The 22674-nt window shown below is 37.4% G+C and overlaps 1 protein-coding gene across 15 annotated transcripts in view; it reads right to left on the bottom strand.

The window, feature by feature from the left end:
• NSD1 (nuclear receptor binding SET domain protein 1) overlaps positions 1–22674 on the bottom strand; it is a 135239-nt gene that overhangs the window by 34988 nt on the left and 77577 nt on the right. For 14 of the 15 annotated variants that reach the window (XR_014241400.1, XM_082380496.1, XM_082380497.1 and 11 more), the window contains 7 exons: positions 17656–17780; positions 15616–15886; positions 14184–14293; positions 9417–9492; positions 6821–6939; positions 5740–5883; positions 2963–3086 (listed from right to left, as the gene is read on the bottom strand). Coding sequence is in view for 14 of the 15 variants with exons in the window: in XM_082380496.1 (XP_082236622.1) it covers positions 2963–3086; positions 5740–5883; positions 6821–6939; positions 9417–9492; positions 14184–14293; positions 15616–15886; positions 17656–17780 (969 nt within the window). In the remaining variant the exon portion in view is untranslated. Of the gene's footprint in view, positions 1–2962; positions 3087–5739; positions 5884–6820; positions 6940–9416; positions 9493–14183; positions 14294–15615; positions 15887–17655; positions 17781–22674 lie in introns of those variants that run through there. The other variant, XM_082380492.1, reaches the window with a different exon arrangement.

Genomic DNA, 22674 nt, shown 5'->3' with positions numbered 1-22674 from the left:
GATGATGGGGATGAAGGGGTGAGGTGCAAAAAAGACTGACTGGGTCTGATCACAAGGGAACTTTCTGGTGTGGGTGTATACATTTTATTGAAACCTATCAAAACATACATTAAAAGGGGTACATTTAGAGTAGGCAAATTACCCTTTAATTAAGTTGATTTTTTTTTTTTTAATTTTTTGGCTGTGTTGGGTCTTCGTTTCTGTGCGAGGGCTCTCTCCAGTCGCGGCAAGTGGGGGCCACTCTTCATCGCGGCGCGCGGGCCCCTCACTATCGCGGCCCCTCCCGCCGCGGAGCACAGGCTCCAGACGCGCAGGCTCAGCAATTGTGGCTCACGGGCCCAGCCGCTCCACGGCACGTGGGATCCTCCCAGACCAGGGCCCGAACCCGTGTGCCCCGCATTGGCAGGCAGATTCTCAACCACTGCGCCACCAGGGAAGCCCTAAGTTGATTTTTTTTAAAAAATAGGTCTGCCTCAGATTAGCCTGGTTCAGAGAATACCACATCATAATAAAGATGAGACTAGCAAAACTGGATCACTGGTACAAAAGGCAAGAAGATTTCTCTAAATGGTTATCATCAAAAAATCCACAAACAATAAATGCTGGAGAGGGTGTGGAGAGAAGGGAACCCTCCTACACTGTTGGTGGGAATGTAAATTGGTACAGCCACTATGGAGAACAATACAAAGGTTCCTTAAAAACTAAAACTAGAACCACCATATCATCCTGCAATCCCACTCCTGGGCATGTTTCTGGAGAAAACAAGGTCTGAAAGTATACATGCACCCCAATCTTCACTGCAGCACTAGCAGTGATAGCCAAGACATGGAAGCAACCTAAATGTCCATCAACAGAAGAATGGATAAAGAAGATGTGGTACATATATACAATGGAATATTACTCAGCCATTAAAAAGAATGAAATAATGCCATTTGCAGCAACATGGATGGACCTAGAAATTGTCATACTGAGTGAAGTCAGACAGAGAAAGACAAATATCATATGATAACGCTTATATGCGGAATCTAAAAAAAATGATACAAATGAACTTATTTACAAAACAGAAACAGACTCACAGACTTAAAGAAGGAACTTATGGTTACCAGGAGGGAAGAGTTGGGGGGAGGGATAGTTAGGGAGTTTGGGATTGACACTGTACTCACTGCTATATTTAAAATTTGAAAAAGAATAGATACATGTATATGTATAACTGAATCACTGCTGTACAACTGATATAACACAACATTGTTAATCAACTATACTCAAATATAAAATAAGAAGTTAAAAAAAATTTTTTTAAAAAAAGAAGAAGAAGATCTAAGAAAATTAGGGCAACAGAGATATGCACATATCTAAAATTTGTTTCTAAATTTATTTACAGGGCCGGGACACCATATGGCACATAATGATCAAAAGCCCAACGTGTGTAGAAGGCAAAATAACCCCACAACTATCTTGTCTTCCACCTTTTGTTCCTACACTGCTGAAAGTGGTAGCAGAAAGATGAAATAACTCAATCTGACATGGCCATCTATTTACAGACACAAGTTAATTTCATCTCTTATTTCCCACAGGGGCTAGTCTAAGCCTACACTCTTCCCTTCAGGTTATAAACAATTACCTTTTTCCACCATTCTCACCAAGCCAAGGAAAAACTTCAGTGTTCATCTCCCTCACAATTACATGGTACATTCCCTTTTAATCTTTTTATCTCTTCAAGCCTATCCTCTCCTGTCTCTGTGACTGTACTCCAGTTATTCCCCCTCCTGTTATGGAAATTTATTTCCCTACACAATTCTTAACCTTCATCCTACTCAAGATGTTCTTCCTCCTGACCCTCTAACATCCTCCCTTCAGCTACTGCTCCCTTTTCCACTGAAGTCAAGCTTCTGTAAGAAATAGTGTATACTGCTACCCATTCATCTTTCAGTCTGGTTTAGTAAGGCATTCTCTCACTGCCAAATACAATAGATCCTCTTTTCACTCTAGAACCTCCTTGGTCTGTTTGCCCCATCTGCCTCTGCTGATGACACCCCATTCCAATGGCTTCACAGACATTCTTTCTTGAGCAGCTCCTCCTCACCCTCCAGTAGCCCCTTTTAAGTGGGTATCCCCCAGTAGTGTCATTAGCCCTCTTCTCACTCTACAGACGTTTTCTCTTTGGGCAGCATCATGCACACCTACGGTTTTAATGACTTATGAGCATAAAATCTTTACTGTCAACCCTAATTTCTTTACTACTTTCATACTGTAACACCCATTCATAATGCTGAAAAAACAGCAATCTCCTTAGCACAGCTGTGAGGTGCTTTACAGGCTGGTCTCACCTGACCATTCCTAGTTTCTGACCCAATCCGTATATTGTAACTCTCACGAATTAGCTCTCTTTTTTTTGCTAAACAGTTTTACTGATGTATAATATACACAGAAAAGTGCACACACTCTAAGTTCACAAATAATCATGAAGTGAACACATTTCTTGATCACCACTCAGATCAAGAAACATAAAATATCATCAGTAACCCAGAAGTCCTCCTCGTCACTACCTATGCCTCACCTCTTCCCTAAAATATCTTAAACTCCAAACATACTGACCTATATGCTTCCTGTTCCCCAAATATTTCATACTTTCTTTACTGGACCTTCTATCCTTCCCCTCCACACACCAATTTCTATTTCTCTCTTAAAACCAAACTCAGATATCTTCCTCTGTAGCACTGGTGCATCTTCATTCACACAGCACTTTAACATTCACAACAACACTTTTTGCACTATATTATACTATACATTCATTATTCACTTGAGTTTTTTGAAGGCAAAGACCACAGAGCACCTATCTCTATGTCTGCAGGAATTAGCCCAGTATTGCCACAAAAAAAGTGTCTCCAATAAATGATTTTTTTCCTAGAAAACTTGAAACTCAAACCTTCCTTGGAAGAAGACCTTTCTCTAACTACTTTACCTGTGCGACATTCATTGCAGATAAATTTTCCTCTGGGCATTTCAGTTAATCCAAGGCACTCCAGGTGGAAAGCCCCACAGCACTGAGCCTCACATAATAGCAGCTCACCCAGTTTCTCACAGTTCTGTTAAGAGAAAGAAAACAGATCTGTCTATAGAAAAAGATTTTTAAAAATCCCACGCAGAAGGTCTTCATTAAAGCAAAAGTTAAGAAGCAGCTTTGCCAGAAACAAAAAATCCCACCATTCATTCAGCTAGTATTTAATGATTACCTCCTCTATGCCAGGTACCACAGGTCCCTGGCTCCCATCATTCTTATATTCTAAGGATACAAAGATACAAGTAAACAATTAAACAAACAAAAGATATCAGAAAATGTAAGTATTTGGGTAGAGCACTCAAACAACAACTTTGGATTGGGTGATTAGGAATGACTTCTTAGACTGGGCTCTGAATGACAAGTCAGCCACATGATCTGAAGAAGGGACCAAGAAGGCAGAAAGTACAGAAAGCCCACAGACAGGAAAAATCATGGCATTCCTATGAATCACAATGAAAGCCAGTGTCATTGGACAAAAGTGAACAAAAGTTAGAAGTGGTAGAAATGAAGTAAGAAAAAGGCAAGCAAGGGCCTGACTGTGTGGCCTTACAGATTACGGTACAGAGTTTCAGATTTTATTCTAATTGCAAAGGTGTGCCATTATAATGAGCGCTATACCAAGGGAAGGCTGAAATCAGGTATTCATCTAAAAACAGATCCCTATGACTGCTACATGAAAAATTTCAAGAGTAAAAAGGTGAGATGAGAAGCAGAGATAATCAAAGAGGTTACTGCAATGGTTCAAGCAAGAAATACTGGCCAGCTGGGACTTGGGTCATAACAGTCCAGAAGGGCCCTGAGTAAGATTTGAACAATCCTTGAGATACACCTAGAACCATATTAAAATCAGAAAGATCACCTTTCTGAGACAATCTCACTAAAACAGGGTGTCAATGATGATACAGCCTTAGGAAATAAAGATCGGGATCTGTTGCTTTTGAAAACATTGTATGATTTATGAAAATTCTGCACATTCCCAACATTTGTTACTTTTCACCCCTCTAATATCCTGACTTGTTTCCCCATAGTGATTAACAGAAAAATGATAAAAATGAAAAAACTCTTATACTTATTCTGTAAGACAAGAAAGGGGGAAAGATGGCCAGGCAAGTCTAATATCGTCAAGAACCCAAAGAAACAGAACAGGTCTTGGCCACTTAACATCAAAGCTTAAATAAGCAAACGAGTAGGAGAGCTTTGGGAATAAAAGGCCAGAGGCAGCCAGGGATTAAGAGGGGACCCCAAGGGATTCTGAGCTAGTCTTTCATGTTTGGCTCTCCCATGATCTACTATTCATAACCAAAAATTAACAAATGCCATAAATATTACATGTTTTGTTTTGTATATTCAGAGTGCCAGCAACATCAGCTTTCCTGTACGATAAACAAATTCGCCTTCATCACTTAAACAGGAAAACTTCAATTATAGTAGGTACTGAGGAATAAATTTTTCAAATTAACCAAATGTTACAGACTAACCCTTTAATTGGGATGACCATGTAATTCATCCTTCAAACTAGGACACTTGAGCATGAAAGGAGGTGCTATTAATAAATTATACAAGCACAACAGATTTAAACAAAGACTGAGCCAAACAAACCAGGACCATGGGTTACAATACCTTCTTATATGACAATCTTTGTGGGCCTAACAGTCTCTGAGGAGTAACACTGTTTGGGAGCAGGTCTGAATATAATCAACCTTCTTTATATGACAGTGAAATGAAGAGACACAGAAACTGAGTTGAAATTATACTGGCCATAATAATATTCTAGGCCTGGGGAAATTTTATTTTTTAGCAGTTTCAATTAGAAAAAAAAAACAAACTAATATTTTCAACTTTTTATATGTTAGTTTTTAAGTATTTACAAGGTTAAATCAAGACCATGAAAAGAGAATATAACCAATGCATCCATTTAATTGACTCTACTCCCAAGTAAGATAAAGGCATTTGACATTAAAGTGGAGGCACATTTCACAGAGAAGCAAGACAACATAGTGGTTAAGACTCAAAACCCAGATTGCCTGGGTTTGAATCCTGGCTTCACTGAGTGACTACAAGCAAGCTATTTAACCTCCCTGTACCTCAATTTTCTTATCTATAAAACAAGGATAATAATGATCCTCTATCTTATGAGATTGTTATGATAACTAAATGATGTAATATTTACAAAGTGACTGGAAAAACACCTGACACATAGTAAAAACCACTGCATAAATGTTTATTAAATAAATAGAAAAATACAGGTGGTAGGTTCTCTAAAGTCACTACTTTAAAGCAGGAAAAAAACCCAAAAACAACAACAAAAACAAACAAAACACACACACACACAAACCCAACAATCTATGTTGAAAATTCTCCTTGAAAAATTCCTTAGAAACCCAAACATTCTCACACCATGAGAGGTGCAGGAAAATTATCTTTGGCTGAGCAACCACAGATTTCACCCCTTCCATCTCAGACCTACTTCAGGGTATCTACCCAGGGGCAACACTAAATATTTCTCTTCTTTTTTTGTGGGAAGAGAGAAGAGTTAAATCTTTAAAGTAAGTGATTCCACTGGAATCATCCAAGAGAATTTTTATTCTAACCATGACTAGGTCATCAAGAGAAAGGGAGAGGACTTCTCTTAAAAGATAAGCATGCAATTCAAATGCAAGTGGGCAAACATTCTCTACCTGACAAACATTCTCCTTGAGTGCAGCTCCTCCTCCTCGTTCACCCTGCAGTTTTTTAGATACAGGCATTCCGTGGTCATTTTCTACACCCTCCTCAACGGTCTCCTTGGGGCTTGCAGCTGTCCTGTGTGTCATCAGTTCTCCCTTGCAGAGAAAAAATAACATCCCACATCTATATTATTGATGTCTCCTCCATCTGACCCCCTCCCTCTGGGCTGCTATTTGTCTAGCCATTAAGCACTTACAGATGTTCAGCCAATCACGTGGGCGGACTGCATGCAATGTTAGTTCTAACCCTGCTGTGATTGGGCGGGTAGTGGGCGCCTCATGCCCTGCCACTAACTGCTCTGAGGCTGTTCCACTGGAACTTTTTGAGCTGTTCCATTTTAAGGTTTCACTAAGGGAGAGAAAACATTCTTAAGTTTATTTGATTACTTATTTGTCCTTCCAAGATCAGTGTTTCCTAAATAATGCCCCCCTTGGGCATTCTATTCAAATTGTCCTGGAAAGAAACACTCTGTATCATAATATGTGATGCTGACCTGACTTGTTCTAATTCTCTTTTAACCTGAATTGGAAAGCTAGGGATAGCATCAATAGCTGCACTGATGCTCTTCAAGAAAATGGCTTTAAATCTGTTTCCTAAAAGTCGCTGTTTACAAACATTACTCTAAATTTCAGCAGTTGGTGGTCTCAATAAATAAGCAAATGAGTTTTTCCCCTAACTGCAGTCTCAACTTTTAAAGGGCAATACCAAGTTCATCTGGATTATACAGTTACTTGATATTGTGCTCTCTGGTTTTAGAACAAGTTTACTTCCTGATGAAACAGTTATGCATTTCATCTGACACCTAGAGCATGGGGTGTGATCTTTTAAAAAGGTCACACCCACAGTTGCCATAGTGCTTTGACTTATTTCTACTAGAATCAGATTCATCTTTTTCTCCAGGATTCCTCATCACTACTAGCTGTTTCAACAGAATACTATTTTTAGGTAAACTCAAAGGGAAAAGGGATGTGGCCTCTACTGTGAAAAGCAGCTTCGCTTTGGAAGGTCAAAAGATGAAGAACTGCATAATACCTCGGAGCTTGGAGTTTCTTTTGATGAGCTGTCATTTTTCACTTTTTTACAATGCACCTTGGCTGTAGCATGTCTCTGTCGTTTTCGCTTCCTTGGTTTATCAAACAGCTTGGTGGTGCCTAGGACAGGAAAACAGGTGTTACCTGCTGGCTGATCACATGCATGTCCAAGAACTCCTATCCTCAACTAAAGGGACCTCATAGAATTATGGAATGTTAGAGTAAACACCAACCTTAATTTTAATTTTAATTCTCTAACTTTGCAGATGAGGAAAACAAGAGCAGAGGAAAAAAAACGACTTACCCATTAGTATATAACTAGTTGGGGAAATGGATACATATATATAAATTCTGCCTCATGTGGATTAAATAGTAAACATACAGGTTATTAAAGCAATTTCATTTTATATGATTGAAATGAAAGACTTTCTAGTTCCACAAAGGACTTTAATATCCTACAGATGGGGAGGAAATGCATTTAGTAGTCAGGAAAAGATACTAAAACCTGGCCTCCAAGATTAAAGACAATAAATTATATCACTCTATGATTTAAGGATTAAGACAAAAACATGAAATACATAAGATCTGACTTATAGGAGAGAAAAATACCTCCCTCCCCCAACCAATACATTTATTGGCCAAAAGGATATTCATGCAGGGACTTCCCTGGTGGCGCAGTGTTTTAAGAATCCGCCTGCAAATGCAGAGGACACGGGTTCGAGCCCTGGTCCGGGAAGATCCCACATGCCGCAGAGCAACTAAGCCCATGCGCCACAACTACTGAGCCTGTGCTCTAGAGCCCGTGAGCCACAACTACTGAGCCCGTGTGCCACAACTACTGAACCCATGCGCCTAGAGCCCATGCTCTGCAACAAGAGAAGCCACTGCGATGAGAAGCCTACACACCACAAGGAAGAATAGCCCCCGCTCACTGCAACTAGAGAAAGCCTGCGCACAGCAACGAAGACCCAACACAGCCAAAAATAAATAAACAAATAAACGTTTTTTTTTTAATTAAAAAAAAAAGGGTATTCATGCAGCGGTACTATAACCTTGAATATGAATGCCTAATCTTGGCATATTTAGAAAATGGAATTTAGTCTCTCACTCATTTTTTATTATACATATTTCAACTCTTTGTTATAGAAACATTAAGAGGAATCTTTAAAGAGATATTTTGTAAAATGTTCCAGGATATTTAAGCTAGGTATCAAATACTTTGGAAGACTGCTTTAGGGCTCTCTTCTTGATCTGCCTGATCGAGATGGAGCTCTGCTATCAAAGCTGCTGACAGCCTAAGACTAAAAGGGAAGAGTTAAGATGGTGGCAGAATAAAGCTTCAAAATTCTCACAAGTTGAAACATTTAGATGAAATTTACAGAGGATAAAGTGCAGGTTGTAGGTTTTACAGAAAACTAAAGTACAAATGTATAGGGAAAGAGCTGATATTATTTTGAAAGCAGTTTTTTAGTTTTTTTTTTTCAAATCAAACAAACAAGTTGACCAACCTATATTATAATTGCATACAGGGTTAAAATAAGTTAACATATTGCTTAATTTACTTGCTAAAAAACTTAATAATCACAGATCACATTCAAAGAAGTGTACGTTTAAGACCACGTAAAATATAATCTCCCCATAATACCCTTTGCTGATAGATCATATCTGATGTAGCATGCTCAAATCTAAGCTAATATTTCAGGAATGACACCAATCAATAAATGGCATAGGCAGACAAAATGATCAAAGGGATAGAAAGAATTGCTATGGAGAAACACAGGGTGGATAATGAGACAGCAGTGTGGCAATAAATTTGGTCACGTCTGGATATAGTTCCCCAGCCCTTCCAACCTCTTTCATCTTCATGCTTATTCTACAAGATAGGGATAATATGAATAATATCCTAATTCGTTGTAATGCTTTAGATTGATCAGAGGTAACAGTCCTTACGCAAAGAAACTGGTAGAGTAGATAGTTAAACTATGATTATTTTATCTATTATTGAATGAAGAAGGGCTGCCCATTCCTGCTGTGGGCAGAAATAAGATGACCAAGCAGAGGTTCCAGGAAACAGATTCCAATTTAATCTAGAAGATTCCCAAGGCCTTTGAAAGCAACCATAATAGACTAGGCTCAAATGTAAGCTCTCTTTTTCAAGCATATGTTCATTGACCAAAGGTCACAGGTGTGATATAAGAAAGTAAGACTATGAAAGACTTGTTTAAGATGATTTGCAATTTCCCCCTCAACTCAAATTCCGTATTTTCTGTCCTATAGGAATCAAAGCCAAGAAAGTAATGATGCAGTATGGAGAATTATCTAATAAGAAAATTAAGGAGCTGATTTTTCTTTATTGTTCCCAACATTTCCTTAACACTAATATAATTCTAATTCCATTTAACTAATTTCAGTATAAAGTTGGAAATGAATCAATACAATTTTCTAGTGTCATACGTAGTTTTAGGAAGCATATATTGGGCAAACAAGTCTTAGAACTTGCAACCTTACTAGTCCTGCTTAGTAACTTTTCTCATTAACTGACAGGGTACTTCACACTTATTTTTGCAATACAGTTCTTAAATCTCAAAAACACTCACCTCCACCAAACTCTTTAGAACGAGATGCAGCACATGATTCAGTAATTTCATTCTCCAAGTGACCAGCTTCATAACACTACAAATAAGTAAAATGCATCATGTTTTACAAAGGAATAGAAAATAAACCCTTTATACTATGTGCCAAAAGCTGAACTGTCTATTGTCAAAGATACAGAATCTTGGCTGTTTTTAACAATTAAAGGAACAGTGTAATAGTAAAGGGTTGAAGAGAAACTTTTTGGGAAAAGCATCAGATTTGGTTTGTTTTTTCATGCTCTAAAACTCAAAACCACCATACTCCGGTGGGGGGACTACGGACAACGACTGGCTTATTCAGAGACTCCCAATATATAAAGCAGATATAGAACACTGCTCTGATTAAAGTGGGAGAGAAAGAGAAAAAGTATGTGCTTATAGACCCACCAGCTCAATTCTGTTCCACACCACCGTGTATTTAAAATCTTCCTTCTTAATGTTATACTTACAGCCACTGGATTTTACACAGACTTATTTACCTGATGAATTCTAAATATCAAAAAGCTCTGAATCATGGAAGGTCTTTCTAATTTAAGTTGCTGCAGATTAATATAAATTAAAGCAACACTGAAACTAAAAACAAAACACTTAACATCGGGAATTCCCTGGCGGTCCAGCGGTTGGGACTCCACGCTTTCACTGCCAAGGGCCCCTGGTCAGGGAACTAACTAGGATTCCACAAGCCACGTGGCGTGGCCAAAAACAAACAAACAAACAAAAAACAACAAGAAAAACTTTAAACATCAAGAGTAATTCACTATACATTTTATTCCCCTACTACTAATGCTTGTATCAATTAGTTCTATTCCAAGAAAATGTCTTCTCCTACAAGAATAATATTCTTCATCATGACTGTAAAACAAAATTTAGTGGCCACAAAAGTCAATATAATGGATGCTATTCTTGCTATGAAGTTCCCAAAGTCTGAGGTTAAAACAAGATAAAATGCAGCTGTGAATTTCTGAACACTTATTATATACATTAATAAATCATAAGAATGTTCCTCATGTTCAACGTAGATCAGAGTCTTATGAAGTCAAATAAAATGAAGGAGCAAATGTTAGGTACCTAGTTAAATGGAACAAAACACTAGTAGACAAACCCACAAAACAGACTGCATAATTTAAAGAAAACTACCATCTATATTACTTAGATAACCAATTTATACTTCATTGTTTAACACTCACCCAAAAGCTGTGATGCAAAAACAATCAGAATGTTCCCAAAACTACAGTCAGAGAATGATGCAGAAAAAATTCTCATTTCTGATGTCAACAATTTTGTAAGCCAAAATAGAAATAACAGCATGCACACGCACGCACGCACACACACCCCCACACACACTACACTACATGAATAAAAATCCATCTGCTCTGCTTAGAATAAAAAAAGGGACTTCCCTGGTGGTCCAGTAATTAAGACTCTGTGCTTTTATTAAGATCCCACGTGCCGCGAGGCGTGGCTGAAAAATAATGATAATAATAAAATATATTTTTTAAAAAACCCACAGAACTCTGTAAGTGCCTTGGAGGACATGTCAAAGATGCCAGTAACTTACTTTATGCATAATCTGGTAGGATATGCATTAAGTCTGTGCACTCTTAAGTTACCACCACCTCAACAGACAATCCCTCTTTCTCTAACCCACTGACTGATCCATCCAAAGACAAGGTGTGGCCTGCCTGGTAACCCATGGTGTAGTCCCAAGATGGAGCTGAATCATGGTTTCAACCTGATGGCAAAATATACCTCACAGTAAGCAGGACCTTAACTGTGAAGTTGACTAGGTCAGATAGCAGAACTCACTTCTAAAACAGAAAAGAGGTCACTTTTCTCCAGGGTCCAGGTCTAGCCATCACCAATAATTCTGGTTTTCTCTTGTTCTAGCACCAAATATGATGCCTATCTCCCTACCAAAAAAAGCTGAAATTCAACAGTGACAGTTATTAATTATATCTAATGCTTAAAGAGACCAAAAATATTGAGAGACAGAGAATTGGATAGCTAACAGATTTTTAACTAATGGTGCTAAAACAATTGGACATCCACTTCAAAACTCCATCTCAAAAAATGAAGAACTGTATATAAATCAAAACCAGAATACTCCTAAAAGAAAACACAGAAAGTACATCTCTGTGTCGATGTGGTAGGCAAAGATTTCTTGAAATAGACACAAAACATAAATCATAAACGAAAAAACAAACTTTTAAAAATTCTTTCTCATGAAAGACTAAGGAAATGAATAGGCAAGCATCAGACTGGGAAAAAGTATTTGAAGCACATATATCTGACAAAAGACTTGTATCCCAAATATAAAGGCACTCCTAAAAAAGCAACCATAAAAACAATGAACAGCCCAATCAAAAATGTAAGTGTGCTTGAACAGTTGTTTGATAATATATAGGAATGGCCAGTAAGCACATACTAAGGGGCTCCAAATCAATAATCATTAGGGAATACAAATTAATAACATGATTAGATATCATTTCATATCCACTAGAACGGCTAAACTTAAAATGACTGACAATCCAAATGCTATTAAAGATATGGAGCAACTGGGACTCTGATAATACCGCTGGCGGGAACGTGAAGTTGTACAACCACTTTGGAGAAGTGTTTGGCAGTTTCTTTAAAAGGGATATATTCATGAGCCAGCAATCCCACCCCTAAGTATTTACACCACCAAGAAAAATGAAAATATATGTACACAAACAGACTCAGAATATTCATACCAGTCTTATGATTAATAGCCCTCAAATGAAAAAATGCAAATGTGCATCAACAGGAGAAAGGACAAGCAAATTGTACTTGAACTACTATTGAAATAGCATCCTTGTGGATGTATCTCAAATACATGTGTTGAATAAAAGAAGCCAGTTAACAAAAACAAAACAACATATACGACATTCAAGAACAAGCAAAACTAATCTATGGTAACGGAAGTTAGAAAATTTTGCCTCTTGAAGAGATGAGAAAGGGGAGTTGAGTGAAAAGGGGCACAAGAGAACTTCCAGGGGTGACAGATATAGAGCATACTTAGTTTGGGTGGTACTTAACATGGTATATACAACTGCTAGAGCCATCAAGCAGAACAATTAAGATCTGTGCATTTTATTGGTGTAAATTAAATCTCAAAGAGTTCTGGGACACTTTCGCCTATATAAATTAAAATTATCAACTAAATCATGCTTTTTATCCCCTTAGGGAAAAAATTAACCCACAAACACAACAAGTTAAATTTCAGATTAGAAAACTGCACTTGGCAGAGCAAGGTCATACAAATTAACACTATATTTTTAAATTTTTTATACAATTTTAAAGGTTATACTCCATTTACAGTTATTATAAAACAAATTAACACTATTTTTTAAGTAACCCTGTCTCAAAAACATTGAGGATTCAAAATTCATCTTATTCCTTCAAATCATTAACTTATATATGCCAATTATAGCTCCATAAAGGGGGTGGGGAGTCATTCACTTAACTCGCCTGAATTCTTACTTTCAATGACATTTGCAGCACCTCACCTCTAGCAGTAAGACAACAGCCTCCCATGACTCACCTTGTACAATACCATTAAATTTATCATCTGATTGCAAATGTCACTTCCACGCTCAAAACGTTCAACTGAATCCCAGTTTCCCTGGCCCGTCCCATCTACCTCTGCCAACAATCTTGTGCAGTGGCTAAGATTTGAATAATATAAATCCAGGAGAGAAAGCACTGCAGAAGGAGATGACCACAGCCTCACTAGAGTGTGGGGCACAATGAGAGGATAGTGAGTTAGAGACACATTGTCACTGAAGGTTGCACAAACTGCAGAGAGAGTTCGGAGGGCAGGAGATGAGTCTAAGAACAACCGAAAAGTCCATGGCATAAAACTGCTTTGAGAAGAACAAAGGAACTAAAGTACATAATGTGACTCTTTAAGTAAGGTATAAAAACACAAACAAATTAAATTTTACATTTACAGATGAGTGACTAACAAAAACTAGGGGCCTTAATATAGGATTAAAGGATAGAAGTTTGCTACAGCTAAGGAAAGAATTCCAAAAACTCTATTTATGATTTGATTACAATCTGCATTTTTTCTTTAAAGAAAAAGAATTTTTTAAAATAGGAAATCTGTGCAACCTACAACTGAATTTGTAACATATACACTGAGTTACTCCTCAAATACAAAGAGAGCAGGATGTATCCTAAGGAATCAATATCCAGTTATCATCCATTATAGAATTAGAAAATCATTTTCTATTTCCAACTACAATTTAATGATGCCTTCTTGGCTAATGGAAACCAAGTTTGCAAAACTGAAGATCAAGTGTTTCTGCCTGGATTATAGCTGAGCTAGGTCTTTTCTGAGGTATTATGCAGACAGGGCAATGGCATTAGAGTAGGTTAGTGGCTTGTAGAGACAGAAGTGAAGTAGAAATCAGGTAAGAGGTTTTGAGCCCAGAAAAGAAATTACAACAAACACAAACTTTACTCAACTGTAAAAGCTTTTTTCATTTTCACTTGAAAAGAAAATCTAAAATCAAGTGATACACATGTCCGTACAAATGCAAAACAGCCTCTTAATGTAGGATCTCTCAGATCACCAAGTGTACTCTGACATTCTATAATTTCTATGTATATGCGCATTGATGTCATAAGTATTACTAAAAGATTTGTTTTTAAAATCCCCTATTTCCTGGATTCAACCCTATTTTAGAATTGACTAAAATAACATACCTTTTTAGTAAGGCCAAGTTCCCCTTTCTTGGGCATAAATCCAGGGTCTAAATCATTGGATTCAAGAAGTTTCTTAGTTGGTTTTCTCTGACGCTTACTTTCATAATTTCCTGAAATGCATGTATCTTTTCATTAGATGATTTAGAAACTGGGCACAAGCTAATTTTTAAAAAACATATATATTATATCTCACACAAAAATTAGTCATTTTTTAATATTTTTCTCATCATCTTGTGGGGAGGGACATGGTAAAAATTTATTTATTCTAAAATACTAGTTAACATAAAACAAGAAAATATTTCTCAATACAGACACAAACTAATGTGAGGACGTTATGTCAGAGTGTGTGTGTGTGTGTGTGTGTGTGTGTATACACACTTACTAAAAACCATATATGTTGATACATTTTTTAAAAATCACAAATGAACTAAGGGAGAAATCAAAAGGGCAAAACTCCCTTTAGAGCAATCAATTGGTGATAAGAACAAAAGGAGAAGTGAGGTAAAGTAGAGCCTGAATTCTGGGCATAAATAGACCAGGATTAGAATTTTTGTTCTGCTCCTAAATAAGTAAAAGACACTTGTTTACTTTGTAGGACTGCTCTTATGAATTATATAAAAGAGCCTAATAACAGAGTTTGGCACATAATGGGCAATGAGGTGGTAACTATCTTTATTATTCTTTTTGATTCTGCCTTGATTATGCACAATTGGAATCCCTTTTTAAAGAATAACATCACAAGCTACTGTTGGGAATGTAAAAAAGTTACATCCAAAATTTTCCTTGGCTGACTACAATACTCGTCAGAAGGTTACTCCAATATAAAAAAAAAAAAAAGAAATGAAAAATGTCAGAAGGTGAATTAGAGACAGTACGTTTAGATCCAATTCTCACCAGGTGACATGTTTATACAGAATGATAAAGTGAAAAGAAATTGGTAATTAACTTCAAGGGAGTATTTACACTCAGCTGCTTGCTATGTGTCAGGTAAATTTCTTTATACATTGCATCACAGTCTCCATTTTATATATCGAGGAAACAAGTTCAGAGGTTAAACAACTTCCCAAGTAACACAAAGATTGGTAAAGTCAGTATCTGAAGTATAATTTTTATGTGTTTACTCCACTAGTATGCAGTGCCCCTCCCCCAAACCCTGTTATCCTGGGTGTTGATTCACACTGTGGTTGATCAATAATCATGAAAAGCAATAACACTGTAAAGAAAGTAGTTTTTTAAAAATATGTCTTCCTGCCAGTACACCAATTCATGGTCATTAACTATATCCAATTAGCCAGTATTAGGGATTTCCCAGAATCAAAGTGGGTAGTTTGCTGTACAGAAATACACTACTGGCTTTCCATCAAAACATACTAAAATCTCCTGCTTCCTCTAATTATACACACTTACATACTGAGACCCATCCCCATCTTACCTGGTGTTTTAACTAGCAATTCCTCAGACTCAAGGGCAGGCCGTGGAGAGACTTCCGGAGCCACAGGCACAGACAAGGTCAGCTGTGGCAACTCAGCATGTCCACCTCCAAGTTCTGACTGAGCCAAGGGCCCTTCCAAAAATGGAGCCTCCCTTTCAAGAACTGGAGGCTCTTCTTTGGTTGAAATCAAAGAATTCTCATCCACCTGTTTGTTCTGAGCACTAGATCGACACCGGGCTAAAAGGCTTTCCTCTTCACGGCGGGAACTTACCTAAGGGCAAAAGATAAACGTGGAATCCATAGGCCAAAGTCATTATAATTTAAGTGTCAAAAAGAATAATGTACTTATAAAGGACTGAAATTCTGACACGTGCTACAAATGGATGAAACTTGAAGACAACATTACACTAACTGAAATAAGCCAGACACAAAAGGACAAATATTGTATGATTCCACTTGTATGAGGTACCTAGAATAGTAAAATTCATAGAGACAGAAAACAGAATGGTGGTTGTTAGGGGCTAAAGGTATGGGGAAGTGGGAAGTTATTTTTTAATAGACACAGAGTTTCAGTTTGGGGACATAAAAAATTTCTGAAGATAATGGGTAGTGGTGATAATGGTAGTGGTTGCATAATGATGTGGGTGTACTGAATGCCACAGAACTGTACACTAAAAAATGGTTAAAGTTGTAAATTTTATGTTATATATATTTTACTATAATTTTTTAAAAGGGTAAAAATGTCATTGGATTGAGATACACTGAAGCTATAAAAATTCATTAAAGCCATAGTGATAATCTAAGAAAAAGAAAAAAAGATTCCCTAATGTACCATCGATAAAAGCAGCTAATAATAAACTTCCAAAGTTGAGTTGGTAAATTAATGGGAAAGCAATACATGCCTTTCATGTATTTCAGTACTATAAAATGACAGATTGACAGATAATATAAGTAGAAGAAATAATAAAATCTGAAAATCTTCATTTTGTAACCCCAAATGAAATTATTCATATAGAAAAGGATCTACAATTGACATTTTTTAAAAAACATCAGGGAAATGGCTGATGGGGAACAGGACATTCTCTTGGAGCCAAAGTAATTATACATATACTGCTGCTTGATCAAAAGAGGTAAAACATAACTCAAGAGACAGAAATCAGTTAGTCACCGCGGTGAACTACTGGAGGTTAAATACCTTCCAATGTCATGCAACATATGACACCTACCGTGTAATCTAGCCAAAAATGTTTAACTTGAATCTATCAAATTGTTACTTATAATTACTACCTAAAAGGGAACACAGACGCAATCACACAAATCAAGAAGGCAGATACCCTAAATGTGTTGCTCTCATTGCTTACATACGGTCATGAAAAGGGGGGACTGTCCAGGATTTAAGGTGATTTAAGAAATGTAACAACCAGATATAATGTGTAGTCCTAGACTGGATCTTGGTTTGGATAAATTAAATGTAAAGGTTACGAAATAATTGGGGAAATCTGAACATGGATTTGTTATTAGATAAACTGACCTTAATAGATATGACCATGATAAACTGGTTGTGAAGAAAAATGTTGTTTCTTAGAGGTGCATGTTATTTAGGGACATGGAGTCAAAATATCTCTAATTTACTTTAAAATACTTTGAGTTTAAAGAAATTGAATTTAAAAATAAAGCATATAAGGTATTATAACATTTGTTTACAGAATTAGGATCATACTATTCTTTTTAATACCCTGTATTTTTTACTAAACATTTTATCATAACAATATTCCTAAATCATTAAATACATTTTGAAAGCAAAGGGGGAAAATATACTATATATACACACACTATACACACATAGTACATAGACTCATTTACATTTCCTGTATAACTAGTACAGGCTAAGTACTGTGCCAGAAGCTGGAAATAAAAAACTGAAAAACAAGATCCCAGTCAAGGAAATTATTGTCCCATGAAGATAAAATATGATATTGAAGGGGAAATTGCAGTATCCTAAAAGGACTGATGAAAGGTTGTTGAAATGGTGGAATGTACCTTGTGCACCTGTTCCTGTACCTTCTTTTGTTTTTTCTTAGGAGCAAATATCTGATCATATTCTTCTGTATATTCCAGAAGCCACTTGCTTGGCTTCCTAAGGCGTTTCTTCTCTGACCGCACAGCTAAAAGAGGAGAAACAAGTTCAGTATTAACCAAAAAGTCAGAGGGAAACCCAACGTTTTCATGCAACTATCTCTGTACTTCCAAAGGTACAGAAATAGGAAACTCACAAAAACACTATGGCTATTTGCTATGGTTTATCCTATGCAAAATTTGGGAGAAAGGAGACTTTTGTTGCCTTATCCACACACACACAGCCCATCCAATGTTAACGAAATTAAACTGAAACTAGTGTCCTACAGTGACAAAGCTAACATTAAAATATGGATTCTAAATCAGGTAAATTCATAAAAAACACAATGAATTAACATTTTAAATAACATCTCTCTGGACTATGCAGAATACTGGATGATTAGATGATAGAATATTTACCTAATCAGCACTACCACATGAATTTCAAAAGCATTTTACATATACTTTATATCATGGTTATAGTGAGTTTCACATTAGAAACATCAAAAATATATAATTAATAATATGTATACCATTACCTCAATAACATTAAAAAATGTATGCCATGTATGCCAAAGGCAGAAAAGATAAAATAGAATACAGAATTTCGGATACTTTCTTAAAATAAAACAAAAAACAAACAGAAAAACAACTCTTGTCATGTTTTATGATCAAAATATCAAAGTATCATGCCATTTTTCCTTGAATTAATGGTGAAACAAATATCTATTATTAATTTCCCTATAAAACTTCATCCCAGTTTTAATATACTTAACATGCTATAATCATTTTACTATACTGTAAACTCTTTGAGAACAGAGCCCAATGCCTACAGAACGCAGGATACAATCTACTCAAGACGGCAGGAGTATTTCATCATATGATGACCTCAGAGAAAGCTATTCCTGCCTCATTTGAATGTGGCAATACTGGTGTTCTCTCAATAAAAGAAACACAAAAGTAGAGACCAAAAAGGAAAGGTCACAGGCTCAGCAAGCTTGGCAAAGGCTCTTACTCCCTAGCACATATGGAAACAAGCCATAAAACCTTCATTAGGACAAGATGTGGAAAAGAATTTTTTACTAATTCTAACTGCTGTAATTTCACATTAGTAAACAGTAGTAACACATCATTTAGTTTATTTCAAGTTAATGTAAAAGGAGGTGAAAACTTAGAACCACATAAAAACCTGAACATGGATTTTTATAGCAGCTTTATTCAAAACTGTCAAAACTTGGAAGCAACCAAGATGTAGGTGAATGGATAAATACACTCTGGTACATTCAGACAATAGATCATTATTCAGCGCTGAAAAGAAATGAGCTATCAAGTCATGAAAAGACATGGAGGAACCTTAAATGCGTATAACCAAGTGTAAAAAGCCAATCTAAAAGTTTAGATACTGTAGGATTCCAACTATATGACATTCTGGAAAAGGCAAAACTATGGAGACTACATAAAGTGTTTGCCAAGCAAAGGTAAGGAATATCAGAAACAAAAGAATATGGCCTTTTTGATACTGGAAGGGAATATTAAAAGCTAGAAAATTACAAAAGCCAATGGAACGAGGAGATCATTCAAACCTCAATATATGGTACGCAGCAAACATGAAACCGAACAGGAGCTGAAATACACCACCACTAACTTTCTTGGCAAATACACATCAATTCCAAGCACAGAACCAGGACCTATTGTGCAGAATGGAGATGAATTGTTCATATAGGACAAGTCTAGCAATAGCTTTAGACTACAGAGTGCACACATACCAGTTAAAATAATAAAATATCCAAAAAGCTGAATCAACCCCAAACGTTCACCAACTGATAAGTGGGTAAGTAACATGTGGTATATCCACACACTGGAATACTATTCAACAATAAAAACTCCCTCTCTCTCTCCCTCTCTCTACACACACACACGTGTGTGTATATATATATAAAAATAAAATTCCCCACCCCTAGCTCTTGCCTTACCTCGTATATATTACAGGGTCTGGTCCAGCACACAGGAACTAAAGAGCCTGACACAGGATACCCAGGACCAAGGGAGCTAGGCCTGAGGTAAAGGACTCAGAGCACTGGGGACAGTTAAGGGTGGAGGAGTGCAGCACCCAGGGTAGTCAGCGTGGGAGCCCAAGACACTGGGCGCAACTAAAGGAAGGCAAGGGTTGGGGACCAGGGGACAGGTAAGCAGAGCCATCCATGTCTGAGGCCAGGGTGCCCAAGGTGCTAGGTGCACAGAATATAGGGTCCCGAAGACACAGGGAGTCAGAAAGTGGGGTGTTCTAGGCATGGGGCACCCTGGATGTGGGATTTTCTGGCACGGGGTGCAGAGAAAGGTGGGGTGCCCAAGCACAGGATGCACAGGACATGGGGTATCGAAGGCACAAGGCATGCTTGGCATGGGAGTCCCGAAGTACAAGGTAGGATGTGCAAAGTGAGGAGCACCCTGGGAATAAGAAGTATGACATCTGGGACATGGGTACCAACCCATATGGTGCTGGGCACATGGCCATAAAGAACAAGATACTGCCACATGTCATGATATAAATAAACCACAGACACATTATGCTAACTGAAAAGACCAAGACACAAAAGATCACACATTGTATGATTACATTAATATGAAACGTCCAGAAAAAGCAAATCTACAGAGATAGAGAGTAGACTAGTGGTTGTCTGGGACTAACTATAAATGAGATAGCGTGATCTTATGGGAGTGGTGTAATATTCTAAAACTGATTTATGGGGATGGATGCACAACTCAGTAAATTTACTGAAAACCATTTGCTGAACACTTGAAGTGTGTGAATTTTGTGGTACGTAAATTATACCTTGAGTAAGTTTTCTTCTTTTCTTCAAAACAGTGATGTTTCCCAGAAAACGAGACTACTAACAGCAACATCACTCTGCCCATACAGCTTATTAGCCCCTGTCATACCTCTACTCCCCTAGTTCTGGGACCTCAGAGGCAAAAGAACTTAAGGGGGGGAAAAAAGGCAAAAACCCAAACAACTCTTCATAATAATGGCAAGTTACTCAGCCCAAATTTCCTGTTGAAAGCAAATAAAAATGCTGTATGAAGTCTTTAAAAAACCACCTTAGGGACTTCCTGGTGGCACAGTGGTTAAGAATCCGCCTGCCAATGCAGGCGACACGGGTTTGAGCCCTGGTCCAGGAAGATCTCACATGCCGTGGATCAACTAAGCCCGTGCACCACAACTGCTGAGCCTGCGCTCTAGAGCCCGTGAGCCACAACTACTGAGCTCATGTGCCACAACTACTGAAGCCCGTGCACTAGACCCCGTGCTCCACAACAAGAGAAGCCACCGCAATGAGAAGCCAGCGCACCACAACGAAGATTAGCCCCTGCTCACCACAACTAGAGAAAGCCTGCACGCAGCAATGAAGACCCAATGCAGCCATAAATAAATAAATAAAAATTAAAAACCACCTTAAAAGAAGCAAAAAACTGAAAAAATTGTAAAGAACTACAAACCAAAAACTAAGGGAAAGTAATAACCCAGGGAAACAAGTAGAGCCCTGAAACTGATTTTGTCCTGAGGGCTTTTCGGCCATCCTGTTAGGAGGCAGAAGTTTAAGGGAGACTAAACTTTGGCCTCAAAGGGCTCTATCCTCAGAATTACGGTGAAACAGAAGTAAATCATGTTGCAACCCCCAGGAGACCACAAGGAAAGGTGCCTCGGCACAAAGTAAAAGGGGAGTAGGAGTGAGAACAAGTCCTTGAGAAATTGTGACTGGTCCTCCTGTGGATTTGCAGCCTGATGGGCCAGGAAAATTCAAGCCCCCATAAGAAAACTGTAAATTAATACATCATGTTAATAGAATAAACAGGAATAATCATCTCAACAGGCATAGAAAAAACATCTGAAAAACTAAACAAACTAGGTACAGAAGGGAACTTTCTCAACCTGAAAGGCCACCTATCAAAATCACAGTTAATATCATAGTTAAATTGTGAAAAACCAGCTGCTTTCCCCCTAAGATCAGGAGCAACACAAGGATGTCTGTTCACTCTACTTACCCTCAACAATGCACTGAAGGATCTAGCTAGGGCAATCAGGCAAGAAAAAGAAATAAAAGGCATCCAGATTAGAAAGGATGAAGTAAAACTATCTCTTTTGGCTGATGGCGTGATCATGCACATAGAAAATCCTAAGGAATTCACAATAAAATGATTAGAGCTAAAATATGAGTTCAGCAAGGTTGCAACACCTAAGATCAATATATAAAAATCAACTGTATTTCTATATACTAGCAATGGGAAATCCAAAAATGAAATTAAAAAAACAATTTTATTTATAATAGCGTCAAAAAAGGTTAAAATACTTAGGAATAAAATGAACAAAAGAAGTGCAAGACTTCTACACTGAAAACTACAAAACACTGTTGAAAGAGATCAAAGACAGCCTAAATTAATGAAGAGCCATCCCTTGTTGATAGTTCGGAAAACTTAACATTGTTACAGTGCCAACACTGCCCAAACTGACCTACAGATTCAGCACAACCCCTATCTAAATTCCATCTGGCTTTTTGGCAGAAATGATAAGAAACTCCTAAAATAAATACAGAAGTGCAAAGTCAAAACAATCTTGAGCCGAAACAATCTTGAAAAAAGATAAAGTTGGAGGACTTGAACTTTCTGATTTCAAAGCTACAATAATTAATTACTACAAACATTAAGACTTTGTGGTACTGGCATAAAGACACACATACATATCAATAAAAAATAACTGAGAGCCCAGAAATAAACCATCACATTTATGGTCAAAAGATTTTCAAATAGGGTGCCATGACCATTCAATGGGGAAAGAATACCCTTTTCTACAAATGGTGCTTAGACAACTGGATTAGGCAATGGGTACTTAGGTATGACACCAAAAGCACAAGGAACCAAAGAAAAAATAGACAAACCAGACTTCAT

Source organism: Balaenoptera borealis (genome assembly GCF_965194805.1).
Source record: "Balaenoptera borealis genome assembly, chromosome: 2".
Classification (NCBI taxonomy): Eukaryota; Metazoa; Chordata; class Mammalia; order Artiodactyla; family Balaenopteridae; genus Balaenoptera; species Balaenoptera borealis.
This window is presented reverse-complemented; position numbering and strand designations above follow the sequence as displayed.